Genomic DNA, 16314 nt, shown 5'->3' with positions numbered 1-16314 from the left:
TAACTGTCATCTGAAGCTTCAAATGGGACTAAGACTTCCTCCACTAGGTGGCAGTGTCTGATGAGAAAGTGTTAGTGGAGCTGGCCTGGAGTCAGAAACAGGAAGATGCAGAATTTGGGCTGAAATGGGGAAAAGTGGTTCACACTAGTGCCTTAAAGCAAGAAGGTTGTAGGTTGAAGCTTGTTGGCCTTTCTGTGGAGGTTTGATGTTCTCCCACAGTCCAATGAAATGCTGCTTAGGTTCATTGGTGCTTCTAAATTGGCTGTAGGTGTGGATGTGAGAGAGTGCTTCTCTGTCTCTCTCTGTTGGCCCTGTGATGGACTGCTCACCTGTGCAGGTGGACCACGCCTCTTGCCCTATGACAGCTAGGGCACAGGCTGCAGCCCTGTGAGCCTAAGCTGAATAAACAGTTAGCAAAAATGATCCATAGATGGCCTGAAATCCCCCAGTTAGCAGTTTGGTAGATAGCTATGACATGCTAATCCCATCCAGCAGCTGTATTCTACCTGTAAGCTGATCCCTGCTGAGCCAAAGCACTTCTTCATATACAAATTACAACCTTTAATAGAAACCTATTGGTCAGCATCTTATTAGCCTGCTGTTAGCTTCATTCCACAGAAAACTGAGAGAAACTAACAGAGTTGATAAAGAATAAAGAGAAATGTGCTGATTTACAGCCTTTGAAGTGCTTCAGATGATCTCTGTCCACTTCTGTCCACTCATTCATTCATGTAAGCTTTCTAATGCAGCTTTGATCTTCACAGTCTGCTTCATGAAACTCATTCTAACCCTGAATGTCAGAGTGTTCCTCCTTCTCTTTCCCATCATTCATGCTGGCAGTGGAGGAGATTTGGATGTTGGACTGTGTTTTGGATGATGTGTGTATGTTTGTGTTGGACTGCTGTCTGTAAAGCAAACGCACATTTTGCTTTGGATTTCAGTGTCAGACAGACTTTAAGGTGGAATGAAGAGTTGGAGAGTTTCACAGTGAATTATCCAGTGGAGGATTTTTCTTCTTCTTTGAAGGTTTGAAATGTGAACATTGTTCTGCTGCAGTCAATGGACTAAACCAGAGAAGAAGAAAACAGACTTTACCATGAAGATCCTCAGTGTGGATCAGTATAATATCAGCCTGATGTCTGCAGTTTAGTGTCAGCACAACTTTCACATCATATTCATCTCAGCACAACTAAAACATGCTGACTGACCTCAGAGTTTCAAGTCCACATCCTGGACTCTCCAGGAAACCACACAGATGCTTCACTCCTGAATCCTGCAGCTTGTTGTTGTAGCTCAGGTCCAGCTGTCTCAGATGGGAGGGGTTGGACTTCAGTGCTGCTGCCAGATAATCACAGCTGATCTCTGACAAACCACAGCCCATCAATCTGTATAAAGAATGAAAGATGTAAGTTTATTAGACAAAGTGTGAGCTTGAAATCATTCAGTGTTTCATCATCTGTTCAGAGCTGAAGAAGGTTCAGAATGTAGAAGTTTAGAAAATGGAAACTCCAAACAGCTGACAGAGTTCATACGCCTTTGTCAGGGTCAAATTCAAGCAAGACCATGTGAAAATTAAAACACATCATCCTAGGTGAACTTAAACACCTTTGTTCCCCTTTTGTTAAGACATAGAAAAGTACACCACACAAAAATACTGCAAAAGGAAACGGTCGCCTTATATACATAGTGTATAAACTCAAAATGCACATTTCACTTCAAATTAAGATTAAGGCTTTGAACAGATCACATAGTTCAGTTCAACATATAAGACTTTAAGAATGCACAAGCATCTACTTAAAATCTATTTAATTTATCATCCATGATATTATTTTGTACAATTCCAATGTATTTTGTTCATCTCCCTTAAATAAACAGGCAGTCTTAAAGTATGAAATATTCATATACAAACACATATAAATGTGTGTACTGTCTCAGTGGCTGATAGTACCCCACAGGCCTCAGTGTGAGCTTGAAGACATTTATAATGTTTAAGTAGTTTAATGTGCAGGTGCTGACGATAAACACATTTTGAATGAAAGCCGGGGAACTTTGGTAGCACAGAAACAAGTGGCTATTCTTTGTGACTATATGGATCACTCACAATACCATTATTTCACACAAAGGCACCAAATTAATACTCAAAAAAGCTGCAGCAATACACACAAATATAAACAGTACTTGGTGACAACTTTGCTTTTAGCCTTTAACCCTTCTTGACTACTTTTGATGTGGCCTCTATATTTTACCTTTAAAAACAGTTTATCTGTTATTTTCTCATTTTGACCAACTGTATCAGCACAATTTATCTAAATTCAGACAAAATTTAAAATACAAGTAGAAAGTGATATTTTGACTGTAAAAACCACACACATGTTTAACGAATCATCTTCATAACTTGAAATGCAAGTAGAGATTGTACATTTTTAAAAATAAGCACACGTTTTGCAAACAACAAAGTTATATGGTACTATTTACCAAAAAATGCAGCCAAGGCTCAGACGTTTTTCATATAATCATTTCAAACTATTTACAGAACAATCAGGTGTCAAACAATAGTTTGTGTCACTCTAACACATATGAGAACAGCACAGGGATAAACCTGCAGGTCTGACAGCAGGTGTGTCACTCAGCGTTTACACTGCAATCTGCCTTTGTTGGCTTTAAGGCAGCAACTGTGACGATCACTAGTAGAACTGACACACAAAACAAAACAACAGCTACACACTAAATACACAAGACAACAAACTAACTTGAGACCAAACACGGTAAACGTCACAAATCTCTCACGTATCAAAACTCTCTCTCTCTTTCGCTCACTCGCTCTCTCTTGCCGGTCACTCCTAAAACTTCCCCCTTTTGCTAAACAACCAAATGTCATGTTTCCATATCATTTTTGATTGGTCGACATGGTACATTTTCCCACCTATAGGGCTTTGGAGCGTGATGTCACGGGAGATGGGCCACGCCCCCTTCCGCCATGACAGTAGGCCAGCCAAAGGATACCATTTCAGCTATGGATCGTACGTGTTGTGTTGTCGGTTGCAACGTTAGATCACACGATCGTGAAGGCAAGAAGCTGGATAACGGGCTCTCTTTTCATCGTTTTCCATCCTGGAGGCAACGTGAGGGATCCCATGTATCCGATATTACTAAACAAAGACGTCAGGCTTGGATTGCAGCGGTGAGACGAGCGGATATCGAGTTCTCTGCAATCCCCAGCTTTTTGTTGGTTTGCTCACGGCATTTTCTTTCCGGTGAGTTCTAAATTAATTCATATCACTCTTGAAAGGCTTTTAGTGTTATTTTCAATGTGCTGAGGTCATAGATAATGAGATAAAACATGCTAATGTGTGATGCTGCAGAACCACATCATGTCGACTGAGTAGCTTATGATTTGGCATTATTGCAGGCAAACCAGCATATGAAATGGATGTAACAAATCCAGACTGGGCACCAACACTGCACATGGGGCATGACGACATACCTGTATCAGACTCGGACCGGCACTCAAGGCGTACGCAACGGAAGCGAAAAAGAGCACCCATCGGAGGTAAACAACCCCCCCCCCCCCTCTAAAAACATACTAAATTGCTATCACTGTACACTAATCCGCACATAACTTCCAGATGAATCACACACCTGTCATTGGAATATTGGTGTACATTTACCTTATGTCTAATTTTATCTTACAGGCTTTCGTTATGCAGCTGCAGAGTCTGAAGGTGTGCCCCGTGCAGAAGTGATTGATGAAGATCTGACAGAAGACCAACAGCAAAATCACAATGTCATGGAGGCAGTGGACAGCAGTTGTGTTGGACAAGTGGAGGTTGAGGTAGCAGCTGCAAATGTGGATATACTGAAGAAATGTAAACCTTTTAAAATGATGACAGATTACAAACTCTCAGCTGTGTCTGTAATCAAACCTCTGTAACTTTGCTTCACTTCAGCAGCATCAGCTCATGTTCACATGTTGATTCATGGTTTGCTTCAGTTTTTGATGGACTGCAGAATATTTTGAAGGTTATCTGCTATAAAAAGCCAGAACAGGAAAATCTGCTTCATGTGTTTCTGTTTGATCCTCAGTGACTTTGACACAAAGGCCTCTGCTGTGATGATCACACCTCTGATCAAGTCTCACAGTGTCAGCTTTGTTTTTATACATATGGATATGTGCTGATAAATGATCAGAATTATAATATTTCCCACTGCCTGCTGTGTGCCGTGACCTTTGACCTGCTAAAGACAGTCAGCTGTGGATTATTCATTGTTGTGTCTGATACTTAGAACTGTGAGGAAGAACACTACACAGTTAATCAGGGTCCCCTCTCTCTGAATCAGGAAAGGTGGGCAGGCCGCGTGTGGGCCGCGGGCCATACGTTGAGTCTCACTGTTTGAAATGTGAACATTGTTCTGCTGCAGTCAATGGACTAAACCAGAGAAGAAGAAAACAGACTTTACCATGAAGATCCTCAGTGTGGATCAGTATAATATCAGCCTGATGTCTGCAGTTTAGTGTCAGCACAACTTTCACATCATATTCATCTCAGCACAACTAAAACATGCTGACTGACCCCAGAGTTTCAAGTCCACATCCTGGACTCTCCAGGAAACCACACAGATGCTTCACTCCTGAATCCTGCAGCTTGTTGTTGGAGCTCAGGTCCAGCTGTCTCAGATGGGAGGGGTTGGACTTCAGTGCTGCTGCCAGATAATCACAGCTGATCTCTGACAAACCACAGCCCCACAATCTGTATAAAGAATGAAAGATGTAAGTTTATTAGACAAAGTGTGAGCTTGAAATCATTCAGTGTTTCATCATCTGTTCAGAGCTGAAGAAGGTTCAGAATGTAGAAGTTTAGAAAATGGAAACTCCAAACAGCTGAAGCCAACAGGAAGCAGCTTCAAACAAACACAACAAGAGAAAAAACTCTGAATGTTTCACATTAAAGTCGTACATTTCTCATAAAAACAGGACAAAGACTTGAAAAAGTCGTGTTTTTCCTTCCAGGAACCACAAGGCTTCACTTTTAAAGGTGAAGTGTGAAAGAAATGGACATATTTGAAGTCCAACACCTTTTTCCAGTCACATTATTAAAGCAGACAAACTACAAGCTCATTTTCATTCCAACAAGTCATCTTCTGACCTGGACTAACAACACTGGTCTCTATGTGCAGCTGGCTGTGAGACCAGTGCTCAGGGAGCGTCTACAAAGTGCAACACTGAAAGAACATCACACACTAGCTTTGTCCCAAAACGTCGGCTGCATCCTTCGGAGGACCCGGTATTCGCGGTCTACGTGGGCCGGGTCCTTCAAAGACCGAAAAGGCTGGAAGTGCGAGGCTGTGAAATGGGACGGTCTAGCCTTCAGATTTGCGTCACCGCTGTCTTTGTGGAGTTTAATAAACTCGGCCGTCTGCTCCTTGCTATCTAAAATATAACAGGACACTGGCGTAAACTCTCGACCGTCTCACACTTCTGTTTAATCAGTTTCCTGTTTAACGTTTATTCAGCTGTGTGAAAATCCCGGAGGAACTTTGATCTCAGCCAAACCGATTTACTCCGGAACAAATAAAACACAGAAAAAAGGCAAACAATTACATTTTTAAGTTATCCGAGTGACTTATATATCATGTTTAACCTGAGTAGCCAAAGAGCGGGGTCTGAAAACGATGAAGCCGGGCGTCCGCTGCTCTCGCCGGCTGGAGTGACCATTGAACCCCCCGGCTTGCTAGCGAGCGGGTGGGTAACAGACGTCTCCGAAAACATCGGCACACTTTTGCAAATATGCGATGTCTTGATAAACCGAGCAGATATTTGAAGTTTACACAGCTACTTTCTCGCCTGAAAATATGTTAAAAGTTTATTTTGTGACCCAGAAAGATTAATAAGAGTAATTTGAAAACTTAGTAGCTGCCGCCATTGTTGGCAGCTGAAATTTGGCTGGGATATGAATTCTGGGATATGGTGGGCCACGAAGGACACACCCGACGAATCCTTCAAATTCGGGGAAATGAAGGACGCATTTGTCGGGCACATTTGAAGGAGTCGACAAATACGGACAGCCTTCATCGCCTGGCTGTGATGTAATCGGCCTTCAAATGCAGCCTCTGGAGGATGCAGCCGACGTTTTGGGACACAGCTACTAATTTGCTTCCATCATCCAACCTGAAGAGGAAACAGAGACGCCTCCCCTTCAAAGTAAAAGCTGCTCCTTTTGGACACAGTATCAAAGAAAGTCTACAGTATAACATAGAAAAGACAGAACAAAGTTTTGGTTGTTTTTAAATTGTGCAGAAATGAAACTACACTAAGCTCAATTATGTGACAGACATTTCATCCCATGTCAGTTTGGCCTCATCCTGGGCCGGATTATCCAGCACACACTCTGACCACAGGCCCAGGGGCCACGCACAGCTGGGCTCCATCCAAGAGACAGGAAACAAACCAACACAATAATAAAAAGCACCATGTGATTGTTGGGTCTAAACTCAGACCCCGCTGTATCCAGGACTTATTCCCATGAAAGAAAAACAAGGCAACAGTGTTCGATCGATTTCTTGCGCAAGGGAGGCCCTTCCATCTGTGACCAGCACGTCGAAATGACCACAATGGTGGCCTCCTCTCGCTGCCTTTTATTGACAAACTTCAAACAATAGTTTACAAAACACCTCCCCCCTGCAACCCCGTTTGGTTACATAGACAAGGACTGTATGTAAATGTATACACTGAGTGTGTGTGTGTGTGTTAAGTGAGAATGTGTGTGTGTGTGTGTGTGTGTGTGTGTGTGTGTGTGTGTGTGTGTGTGTGTGTGTGTGTGTGTGTGTGTGTGTCAGACCTCCTGCTGACCAAAGGGTCGTAAACCCAGGAAGTTTACATCAAAAGAAACAGATCTTTCAGATAGGATGTATCTACAATAAAACCTCCCCCAGCACAGAGTGGTTGGAGAGGTGGTCAGGATCAAAGGAATGGCTTTGATCCTACTGCTTGAACTAAGACTGTACAAATTTAAGAAACACAATGGCAACATTCAACAATTAGACTTAACAGTGATCTTCTTACATCTTCAAGACAAACATAGTAAAAACATGAGCATATTTGTTTCCTGATAAAATGATGTGACAGGTAGAACAGAGTAAAGTGGTGGTGTTACAGCCTTTCTCCCCTCTGCTGCCGAGGCTGTTAGTCTCTCCCAAACTCAGCTACAGGACTTCCAAATGAATGAAAGCAGCAGAAGTGGCTTTACAAATGAAAGAGGAAGAGGAGAAGAAGAGGAGAGGGAGGCCACCCTGACCATCACTCCAGCTGAAAACATCACACTTCCATTAAAGTTGGTGAGAAAATGTTGAGCAGGATGAGCTGCTGGCAAATCTGGAGGCTGTAGCAGCAGCTCACAGTCACAGTGGGTTTCCACTCATGAAAAAGCTCTGGCTGCTTCATTTCTCATCTCATATCAGAGACTTTAAAGCTTCACTGAAGCTGTACAGTGATGCTTCCATATCCCAGTGAGGCCTCCATAATGATTTCAGCTGTTCTGTACACACACTGTGTGCCCTGTATGGCTCAAAGTCTCTGCAGCCTGTTTTTATCTGCTATCATCAGATCTTCATCATCCTTCATCATCCTCATTCACATCCCTCACACACTCATCAGCACTGACTTCATCTTCACTGACTGATAGAGCACAACATGAACCTGTGGAGGCTGAAACACTGTCCTGTCAAACATCTCCCCGTCACCACTCCACTTCTGTCAGCCTTTAAATGAACCCTGCTCAAGTCTGTCACTTCTGTTTGGAGCAAAAAGGAAAAACTGCTGTTCAGTCCTTTGGAAAGACAACATTTCTGAAAGCACTCAAACTCCTTCACATTTGTCTTCAGACACATCCTGAACATTTAGGAACTAAAGAAAGTTTCAAACATCAATCAAAGACCTGAAATATAGAAAAACAACTACAACAGCCGCAGTCAGTGAACTCACCTCAGAGTCTCCAGTCGACAGTTTGGACTCTCCAGTCCAGCACACAGAAGCTTCACACCTGAATCCTGCAGCTTGTTCCAACTCATGTCCAGCTGTGTCAGATGGGAGGGGTTGGACTTCAGAGCTGAGGCCACAACTTCACAGTGAGACTCTGAGAGTCGACACCGAGTCAGTCTGTGATGATAGAAAATATAAAATGTGTTATTATAAAAGCAGAAAATCTGCATTATAAACACAGACTGAATGTATATGAAGACAAAACAGAGTGAGGTCATAATCTGATGAATCTGCTCTTCACATCTGTGCTTCAGCTCCTCTTACTGTGTTTGACATGACACAACGATTGAGTCTCTCTCAGACCTGCAGACTTTTAATGAGAATCTTTGTTTGGCTTTAATCTGCAGATGAAGGAGGAAGATGGTGTCACATTTAGGCTTCCATAATGTCCACAGTCTGTCACTGAGATCTGATCCAGAGTCAGAGTGAAGACACACATTTGGACTGTTTCCTGTTTTGACTCCAGAACATTTTGAATGAGTTCAGCTCAGTGAAGAGTTCCAGCTGGAAAGATGATCTCTGTTTGCTACCTGCTGTCAGGTACGACTGTTCACGTCCACACGCAGGAAAAACCTGCTGACTGTTACCAAACGGAGCAGAAATCTCATCACTGGACAATAATGATGAATGAACTCAGAGCTGCTGATATCAGATCTGATCTCAGGGGAACTAAACACAGAATGACTGGCTCATTTGAGCTTTCTGAGCCATTATCTGCTGCTGTGTCGCTAGTTGGCAGAAAATGATTTGTATTCCTGTTCAGGGCTTCAGTGTTTATGAGTCCAGATCCAGGTGACAGCAAGTCAAAATGATGTTACCTGTCTGTGTCCAGCAGCAGCCTGTATTCACTTTGAATATTGTTATAACCTGACATGGATCAGTTTGTCTTTGATTGGTTTGTAAATGTCACTGTTTCCATTGGACCTGAGTGACGTACAAAGACAGAGAGGGAGAGAAAGGAGAGAGAGGATGGAGACAGCAAAGAGAGAGCAAACACAAACAGGTGAGAGTGGACAGGTGACCAAGGTCAGCAACCAATCAGAGAGCTTCTGTTTGACCCACAGTCACTGATGATGACTGCACATAACCAAGCAGTGTGTTACTCTGATATCAAATATGGATCCTGCTCTTATAATAATGATCATCAGATGATATTATTGTGTTATTTTGTAGCTGAATACGATGTTTGTGTGATTATCAGTGAAAGAAGCAGTGAGGAGGATGGAGAGAGAGAGAGGACAGAGGGTGAAGTTAGAAACACTAAAAGGATTTTTCATGGATTTCATGGATGATTTGAGTGATTTCCAGCAGGACACTTAAACATGTCAGTGGACGTCCTAAAGAACATATTCACTGATATGAAACGTGTCATTGAACAGGATTAATATCAGTGGAAATATGGTGGAAACAGCTGTGACTGCATGGATGTGACACACTTCAAATCTGTTCTCCACTCTTGGATTTGGGATCCATGGAGCTGCTGCTGAGTCTGTACAATAAAGGAATGGTGTGGAAGGTTGCAGCGTACGGACACAAACACTTTGTGGTTACAATCTGATTTTATTTTCAACATTAAACTACTAACCTACACTGATCAATGATGTTAATGATCACATCTGGACTCACCCAGCCTTTCTGCAGTTCCTCACAACTGGAATCAGTCTCTGTCGTCCCTGCTCTGATGTGTTGTACTTCTGCAGGTCCAACTCATCCAGAACCTCCTCTGACATCTGCAGCATGAAGGCCAGAGCTGAGCACTGGATCTCAGAGAGTAACTTCTCTGATCTGTTCTTTGACTTCAGGAACTCTTGGATCTCCTGAAATAATGAGAGGTGGTTCATCTCCATCAGACAGTGGAAGATGTTGATGCTTCTGTCAGGAGAGATTTCATCACTGTTCGTCTCCTTCAGGTTGTTGATGACTCTCTGGATGGTTCGATAACTGATCTCTGTCTGACCCAGCAGACCTACTAAGAGTCTCTGGTTGGACTCCAGACAGAGGCCATGAAGGAAGCGAACAAACAGGTCCAGGTGGCCATTTTTACTCTGGAGGGATTTCTCCATGGCTCTGTTCAGGAAATCATCCAGAGAGGACTCGTTGTATTTTTGTCCCAAGAAGTTCTTCAGCACCTTTGTCTTCCTGTTGGTGTGACAGTGGAACATGTAGACAGCAGCCAGAAACTCCTGAATGCTCAGATGAACAAAGCAGTAGACTGGTTTCTGGAAGATCACACACTCTCTTTTGAAGATCTCTGTACAAACTCCTGAGTACACCGAGGCCTCTGTCACATCCAGACCACACTGCTCCAGGTCTTCTTGGTAGAACATGATGTTTCCTTTCTCCAGATGTTCAAACGCCAGCCTCCCCAGCTTCAGAAGAACTTTCCTATCAGCCTTCGTCAGCTCCTGTGGACTCGTCTCACGTCCCTCATGGTACTTGTTCTTCTTCCTCTTTGTCTGAACCAGCAGGAAGTGTGAGTACATGTCAGTCAGGGTCTTGGGCAGCTCTCCTCTCTGCTCTGTAGTCAACATGTGCTCCAGAACTGTAGCAGTGATCCAGCAGAAGACTGGGATACTACACATGATGTGGAGGCTCCTGGATGTCTTCATGTGGGAGATGATTCTGCTGGACAGCTCTTCATCACTGAATCTCCTCCTGAAGTACTCCTCCTTCTGGGCGTCAGTGAAGCCTCGTACTTCTGTTAGCCTGTCAACACATGTAGGAGGGATCTGATTGGCTGCTGCGGGTCGGGAAGTTATCCAGACGAGAGCCGAGGGAAGCAGATTCCCCTGGATGAGGTTTGTCAGCAGCTGGCTGACTGATGAGTTCTGTGTGACATCAGACAGCAGCTTCCTGTTGGTGAAATCCAATGAAAGTCTGCTTTCATCCAGGCCGTCAAAGATGAACAAAAGCTGAGAGACAGCCAGCTTCTCTGCTGTGACCTTCTGTAATGTTGGATGGAAAACATGGAGCAGCTCCAGAAGACTGTACTGCTCATCTCTGATCAGGTTCAGCTCCCTGAATGAAAGCAGAACCACCACACTGACATGTTGGTTCTCCAAGCCCTCTGCCCAGTCCAGAGTGAACTTCTGCACTGAGAAGGTTTTTCCAACACCAGCCACGCCGTTGGTCAGAACCACTCTGATGGGTCTCTGTTGGTCAGGTAAGGCTTTAAAGATGTCCTGGCACCTGATTGGAGTGTCATGGAGGGCGTCCATCTTGGAAGCTGTCTCCAGCTGCCTCACCTCATGTTGGGTATGAACCTCTTCACTCTGTCCCTCTGTGATGTAGAGCTCAGTGTAGATCCTGTTGAGGAGGGTTCCACTTCCTGTTTCATCACTTCCTTCAGTCACACGTTCACATCTCCTCCTCAGACTGATCTTTTGTTCATCTAAAACCTCCTGCAGACCAACATCTGCTGAAAGAAAGAAAAACAATGAGACTAAAGAGAAAGAAAAGTCTTCAATGTCTGAACAACACAAGAAGTCCAGTTTTCAGAAATGAGTCCATCAGCAGACAGATGTTCAGTCTTACTTTGTACACAGCTGCTCTGACTGGCTGTCTGCAGTCCAGCTCTGCTTCTGGATCTTTCTCCACACTGGGGACAGGAGGAGTCTCCTGATGGAGCAGACTGGTCCCAGTATGAGGAGATGCACTGTCTGCAGAACCAGTGTCCACAGCTGGTAGAGACTGGATCCTTCAGGACGTCCTGACACAAAGCACAGCAGGACAGCTGCTCCTCCTCACAAACACCACTCCTCTTCCTCTCTCTGTGAACACATTTCTTTATCACTAAAAACATTTACTGTCAGTGAAAAACATCCAGATTTGACCAAACTGCAGTTCCTCACAGTTCCTTTGATTTCATCAACACTAATGAGCTGCTCTTCCTGTCTGCCTGTCTCATTAAACACTGAGTGATGAATACAAACTCAACACTTCCTGACTTCACAATAAAAGCTTTCCACCAGAGAGAGACAGTTATGACTTTCACTGTTTTACAGCCGCTGTGTGCAGATTATCTGGGTCAGTTCACTCTGAAGCAGCTTAGAAGTGTCCGTGTCAGCACAACTAAAACATGCTGACTGACCTCAGAGTTTCAAGTCCACATCCTGGACTCTCCAGGAAACCACACAGATGCTTCACTCCTGAATCCTGCAGGTTGTTGTTGGTCGAAGACCAGTAGTCATTACTCAGGTCCAGCTCTCTCAGATGGGAGGGGTTGGACTTCAGTGCTGCTGCCAGATAATCACAGCTGATCTCTGACAAACCACAGTCCATCAATCTGTATAAAGAATGAAAGATGTAAGTTTATTAGACAAAGGGTGAGCTTGAAATCATTCAGTGTTTCATCATCTGTTCAGAGCTGAAGAAGGTTCAGAATGTAGAAGTTTAGAAAATGGAAACTCCAAACAGCTGAAGCCAACAGGAAGCAGCTTCAAACAAACACAACAAGAGAAAAAACTCTGAATGTTTCACATTAAAGTCGTACATTTATCATAAAAACAGGACAAAGACTTGAAAAAGTCGTGTTTTTCCTTCCAGGAACCACAAGGCTTCACTTTTAAAGGTGAAGTGTGAAAGAAATGGACATATTTGAAGTCCAACACCTTTTTCCAGTCACATTAGTAAAGCAGACAAACTACAAGCTCATTTTCATTCCAACAAGTCATCTTCTGACCTGGACTAACAACACTGGTCTCTATGTGCAGCTGGCTGTGAGACCAGTGCTCAGGGAGCGTCTACAAAGTGCAACACTGAAAGAACATCACACACTCATTTGCTTCCATCATCCAACCTGAAGAGGAAAGAGAGACACCTCCCCTTCAAAGTAAAAGCTGCTCCTTTTGGACACAGTATCAAAGAAAGTCTACAGTATAACATAGAAAAGACAGAACAAAGTTTTGGTTGTTTTTAAATTGTGCAGAAATGAAACTACACTAAGCTCAATTATGTGACAGACATTTCATCCCATGTCAGTTTGGCCTCATCCTGGGCCCGATTATCCAGCACACACTCTGACCACAGGCCCAGGGGCCACGCACAGCTGGGTTCCATCCAAGAGACAGGAAACAAACCAACACAATAATAAAAAGCACCATGTGATCTTCTTACATCTTCAAGACAAACATAGTCCAGTTAGAAGTGTCCGTGTAGAGCCGTGGTCTGACACACAGAGACTTCTGATTTTCTCTATTTAAACAAACATGATGAAGATGAGCAGGTTTCTCTTCTAGTATAAAACTCTGTGTCTCTCTGGCTGGCTCATGATGGCTTTTCAGGTTTTATGTTTTGCTCTCTCCTGCTATGGTTTTGCCTGCCTGGGTGGAGCTTGTAATGGCCTCTCGCTCTTGGTCCACCCAGCTATGATGATTACACCACCTGTTGCTGACTCACCTGGGCTTACCGGTAACCATTTAACGCTGCGGCATGGAGCAGTTTGTCGCTGGGACATTGACCCTCCTGTGTTCATGATCTCAGCTCCTTGCTAAGAAATCTCTCTCTAAGTTCACCAGTTGGGTTAACTTTGTGTATACTTTGAGTAAATATTTCCCCGGACCTGGTTACAGACGCTTACCTGTGACTCCCGTGTGTGGCTGTGTGAGTGGAGAGCAGGACAAGAGTGACTGAAGAGGAGTGAGTGTGGACTCCCTTCCCTCTTTTCCCTGGAGCCCTGGACCCCCTCCCCAACTCACTGTACATATAGAGCACTGTGGTTCACCCCTTTGGTAAATAACCTGTCACCTTTTTGTTTGTCAGAACTCAGTCTGTGCTTGAGTTCCTCTGTTAGCCATGACATTTTGTTGGTTCTCTCTCTTCAGGTCCCTGTAAGTGTTTGATCTAAAACATTATATTTATTCTGCTTTGATTGTTTTGTGTGCTGAGGGACATTGTTGCATGATCCACTTTTTCTTATCACTCAAATATCCTGATACTTTCAGAAAGTTGGAGAGCTCTCCTGGCTTGCTTAGTCTTTGCTCTGTACTGCAGTACTTGCACTGGTTTCACTGGACAAGTCTGCATGTGAATCTACAACTGATCTGACATTGTGGCACAAACACAGTAAACAAACACTACGAGCACCTTGTTTCATGTGCAGTGGCTTTCTTCTCATTCTGTTACTGAACACTGTATGAAAAGCCTCTCACTGCCAGCATCCTTCCAGCCCCACGACAACAAGACCAACTCACATCTTCACAACACCAAGAATTTTTCCCCTTTTCTTTGGAGAAACTGAGAAGCCAATAGGATTGTAGCTCAAACTTGCCCACAGTCCTCCTTCATCACTGCTCACTCCTACCTGTGTTGGTGCTCAGTGGACAGTCATTAGGGTTGCCAACTCCCTGAAAAATAAATAAGGGACACCTCGTGGCCAGGGCCGGGCAACCTAGTTGTCTTCACCCTTCCCAGTGTGGTAGCTCTTTTTTGTGTGTGTGAAATTATTTTTTAACCATTTGACTTGAATTTGATTTAAGCAGATGTATATTCTTTGTGACATGACCATATGGGAAACAAATGATCATTTAGCCATTTATTTTTAGCTCAAAATGACAACATTAATAGTAAAACAGGTCTCTTTCTTAAACAGAAGCCTGTCATGCTTAACTTTTGAGAATATAAGTAAATCTTTCTTTAAAAGAACTCTGTCCTGCTTAACTTAAAATTATATAAATTAATAGAAAGCAATAGAACAAAAATATTCTTGTAACTGTGCACACATAGTGCATTTAGTACAATTGGCTTCAGTTGAGGTATTATTTCAGCTTTTCTAATGCTAATCAGCAGCTCCTGTTTGTAAACCCGCTTGTTCCCATGATTACGCATCATAACTCATCATCATTATTCATCTATGTATTACTTTTATGTATTAGTCATCTATTTGTTGTAATCATCTATCCTTGCAGTTGTTTATTACACAAAATAAATTATATTATCACACTTCTGGCCACATAGCGCTGATATTCACTGCACATGCCCATATTAACCTTAACCAGAGGGTTTAAAAAACAAACCAGTGTTTACATACCATATCTGCTTCTGCCGTGGCCTGGTGGACAAGAAATTGGTTAAGGGTTCCTCGAGCTTTCACGCCCCTCATGTTCTTCATGTGCCCACCATTAGAAGCATGCCTATGGAAAAAGTGCGCCGGCACACAGTGCAGTGCGCTTTATAGGTGTTATGGTGACCTTTTCCAGCCAGGTGTTTCCCTTTTCCCATTCCTCCCTGTACTTTTGCAGCCTTTTTTTTCTTTCTCTGAGCGAACAAACATTGCTGCTCTAATGCTGGGCTCACACTGTGCGATTTTTGGCCCATTTTGAGATGATTTTTGAGTCGTGCGACCGATTTGGTGATCGGCCCAATTTTGGCCTTCATCGTGCATCGTGTAGTATACGTGGGGTAACGAGAAGCGATCAACACCTCGAGCAGCTCCCGATCATCAATCGCTCGTGAGCCGCTCACACTGCTCACGCGCAAAAACACGTAAACGTCGGTGAAAAAGACGGAGCAGCACGGCTGTGCAGCGTGTGATCTGGACACAAGCGATGGAGGCACAACTTGTAGAACTTCGGAAAGCTCATCCGAGCCTTTTCGATGTGGCATCACAAAATTATCACGACCACAACAACCGTGAAAATAGTTGGATTTACACTGCTGCTCATTCACAGCTGCCTGATCAATGTTTTTCATTAGCAATTTAGCAAAGTTGATGGTGGTTTGTGTGTCTGTGTGAGTGAAAGACAGAGAGAGCGACAGATTTTCTGTTATAACCTTCATGTTATGGAGGCACAGTGTGAGCACTCGGGTCGCATCAGAAAGAAAGTGTACTTTATTGGTCCCCGTGGGGAAAATCCCTCTCTGCATTTAACCCATTCACTCAGTGAAGCAGTGGGCAGCCACTGGGCGCCCGGGGAGCAGTGTGTAGGGACGGTACCTTGCTCAGGGGTACCTCAGGGTAGCTGTTCAGGGGAATCGAACCCCCGACCTTCCGATCATGGGGCCACCATTCTACCTACTGAGCTATCCCTGCCCTCAGAGCATCGGGCGGTATAGTGTGAGACCTGCATCGTGACCTACCAACTTCTAACCCCTGCGAGCCAATCGTGCAGTTTGAGCAGGAGCTGAATAATGTGACTGAAAAAAATCGCACAGTGTCTGCCCAGCTTTATGTGTACTGTCGTCCGAGACTTGCACCGCAGTGTCGGCGTTTGTTTCCCTGTTGGCCATGCTTCTTGTTGTGGTCATCTGTTGTCTTCCGGTATTTTCTCCGCAAGCGACCT

The 16314-nt window shown here is 43.8% G+C and overlaps 1 protein-coding gene across 1 annotated transcript in view; it reads right to left on the bottom strand.

The window, feature by feature from the left end:
• Positions 1–1189: 1189 nt before the first annotated feature.
• LOC146676553 (protein NLRC3-like) overlaps positions 1190–16314 on the bottom strand; it is a 464157-nt gene continuing 449032 nt past the window's right edge. Inside the window, exons 4-8 of the mRNA XM_085401204.1 lie at positions 11570–11805; positions 9662–11453; positions 7979–8152; positions 4572–4748; positions 1190–1385 (exon numbers count right to left, since the gene is read on the bottom strand). Of these exons, the coding sequence (XP_085257330.1) occupies positions 1190–1385; positions 4572–4748; positions 7979–8152; positions 9662–11453; positions 11570–11805 (2575 nt within the window). The remainder of the gene's footprint in view (positions 1386–4571; positions 4749–7978; positions 8153–9661; positions 11454–11569; positions 11806–16314) is intronic.

Source organism: Rhamphochromis longiceps, linkage group LG3 (genome assembly GCF_057381845.1).
Source record: "Rhamphochromis longiceps isolate RC_006_pf linkage group LG3, R_longiceps_female_GT1.1, whole genome shotgun sequence".
Taxonomy (NCBI): domain Eukaryota; kingdom Metazoa; phylum Chordata; class Actinopteri; order Cichliformes; family Cichlidae; genus Rhamphochromis; species Rhamphochromis longiceps.
This window is presented reverse-complemented; position numbering and strand designations above follow the sequence as displayed.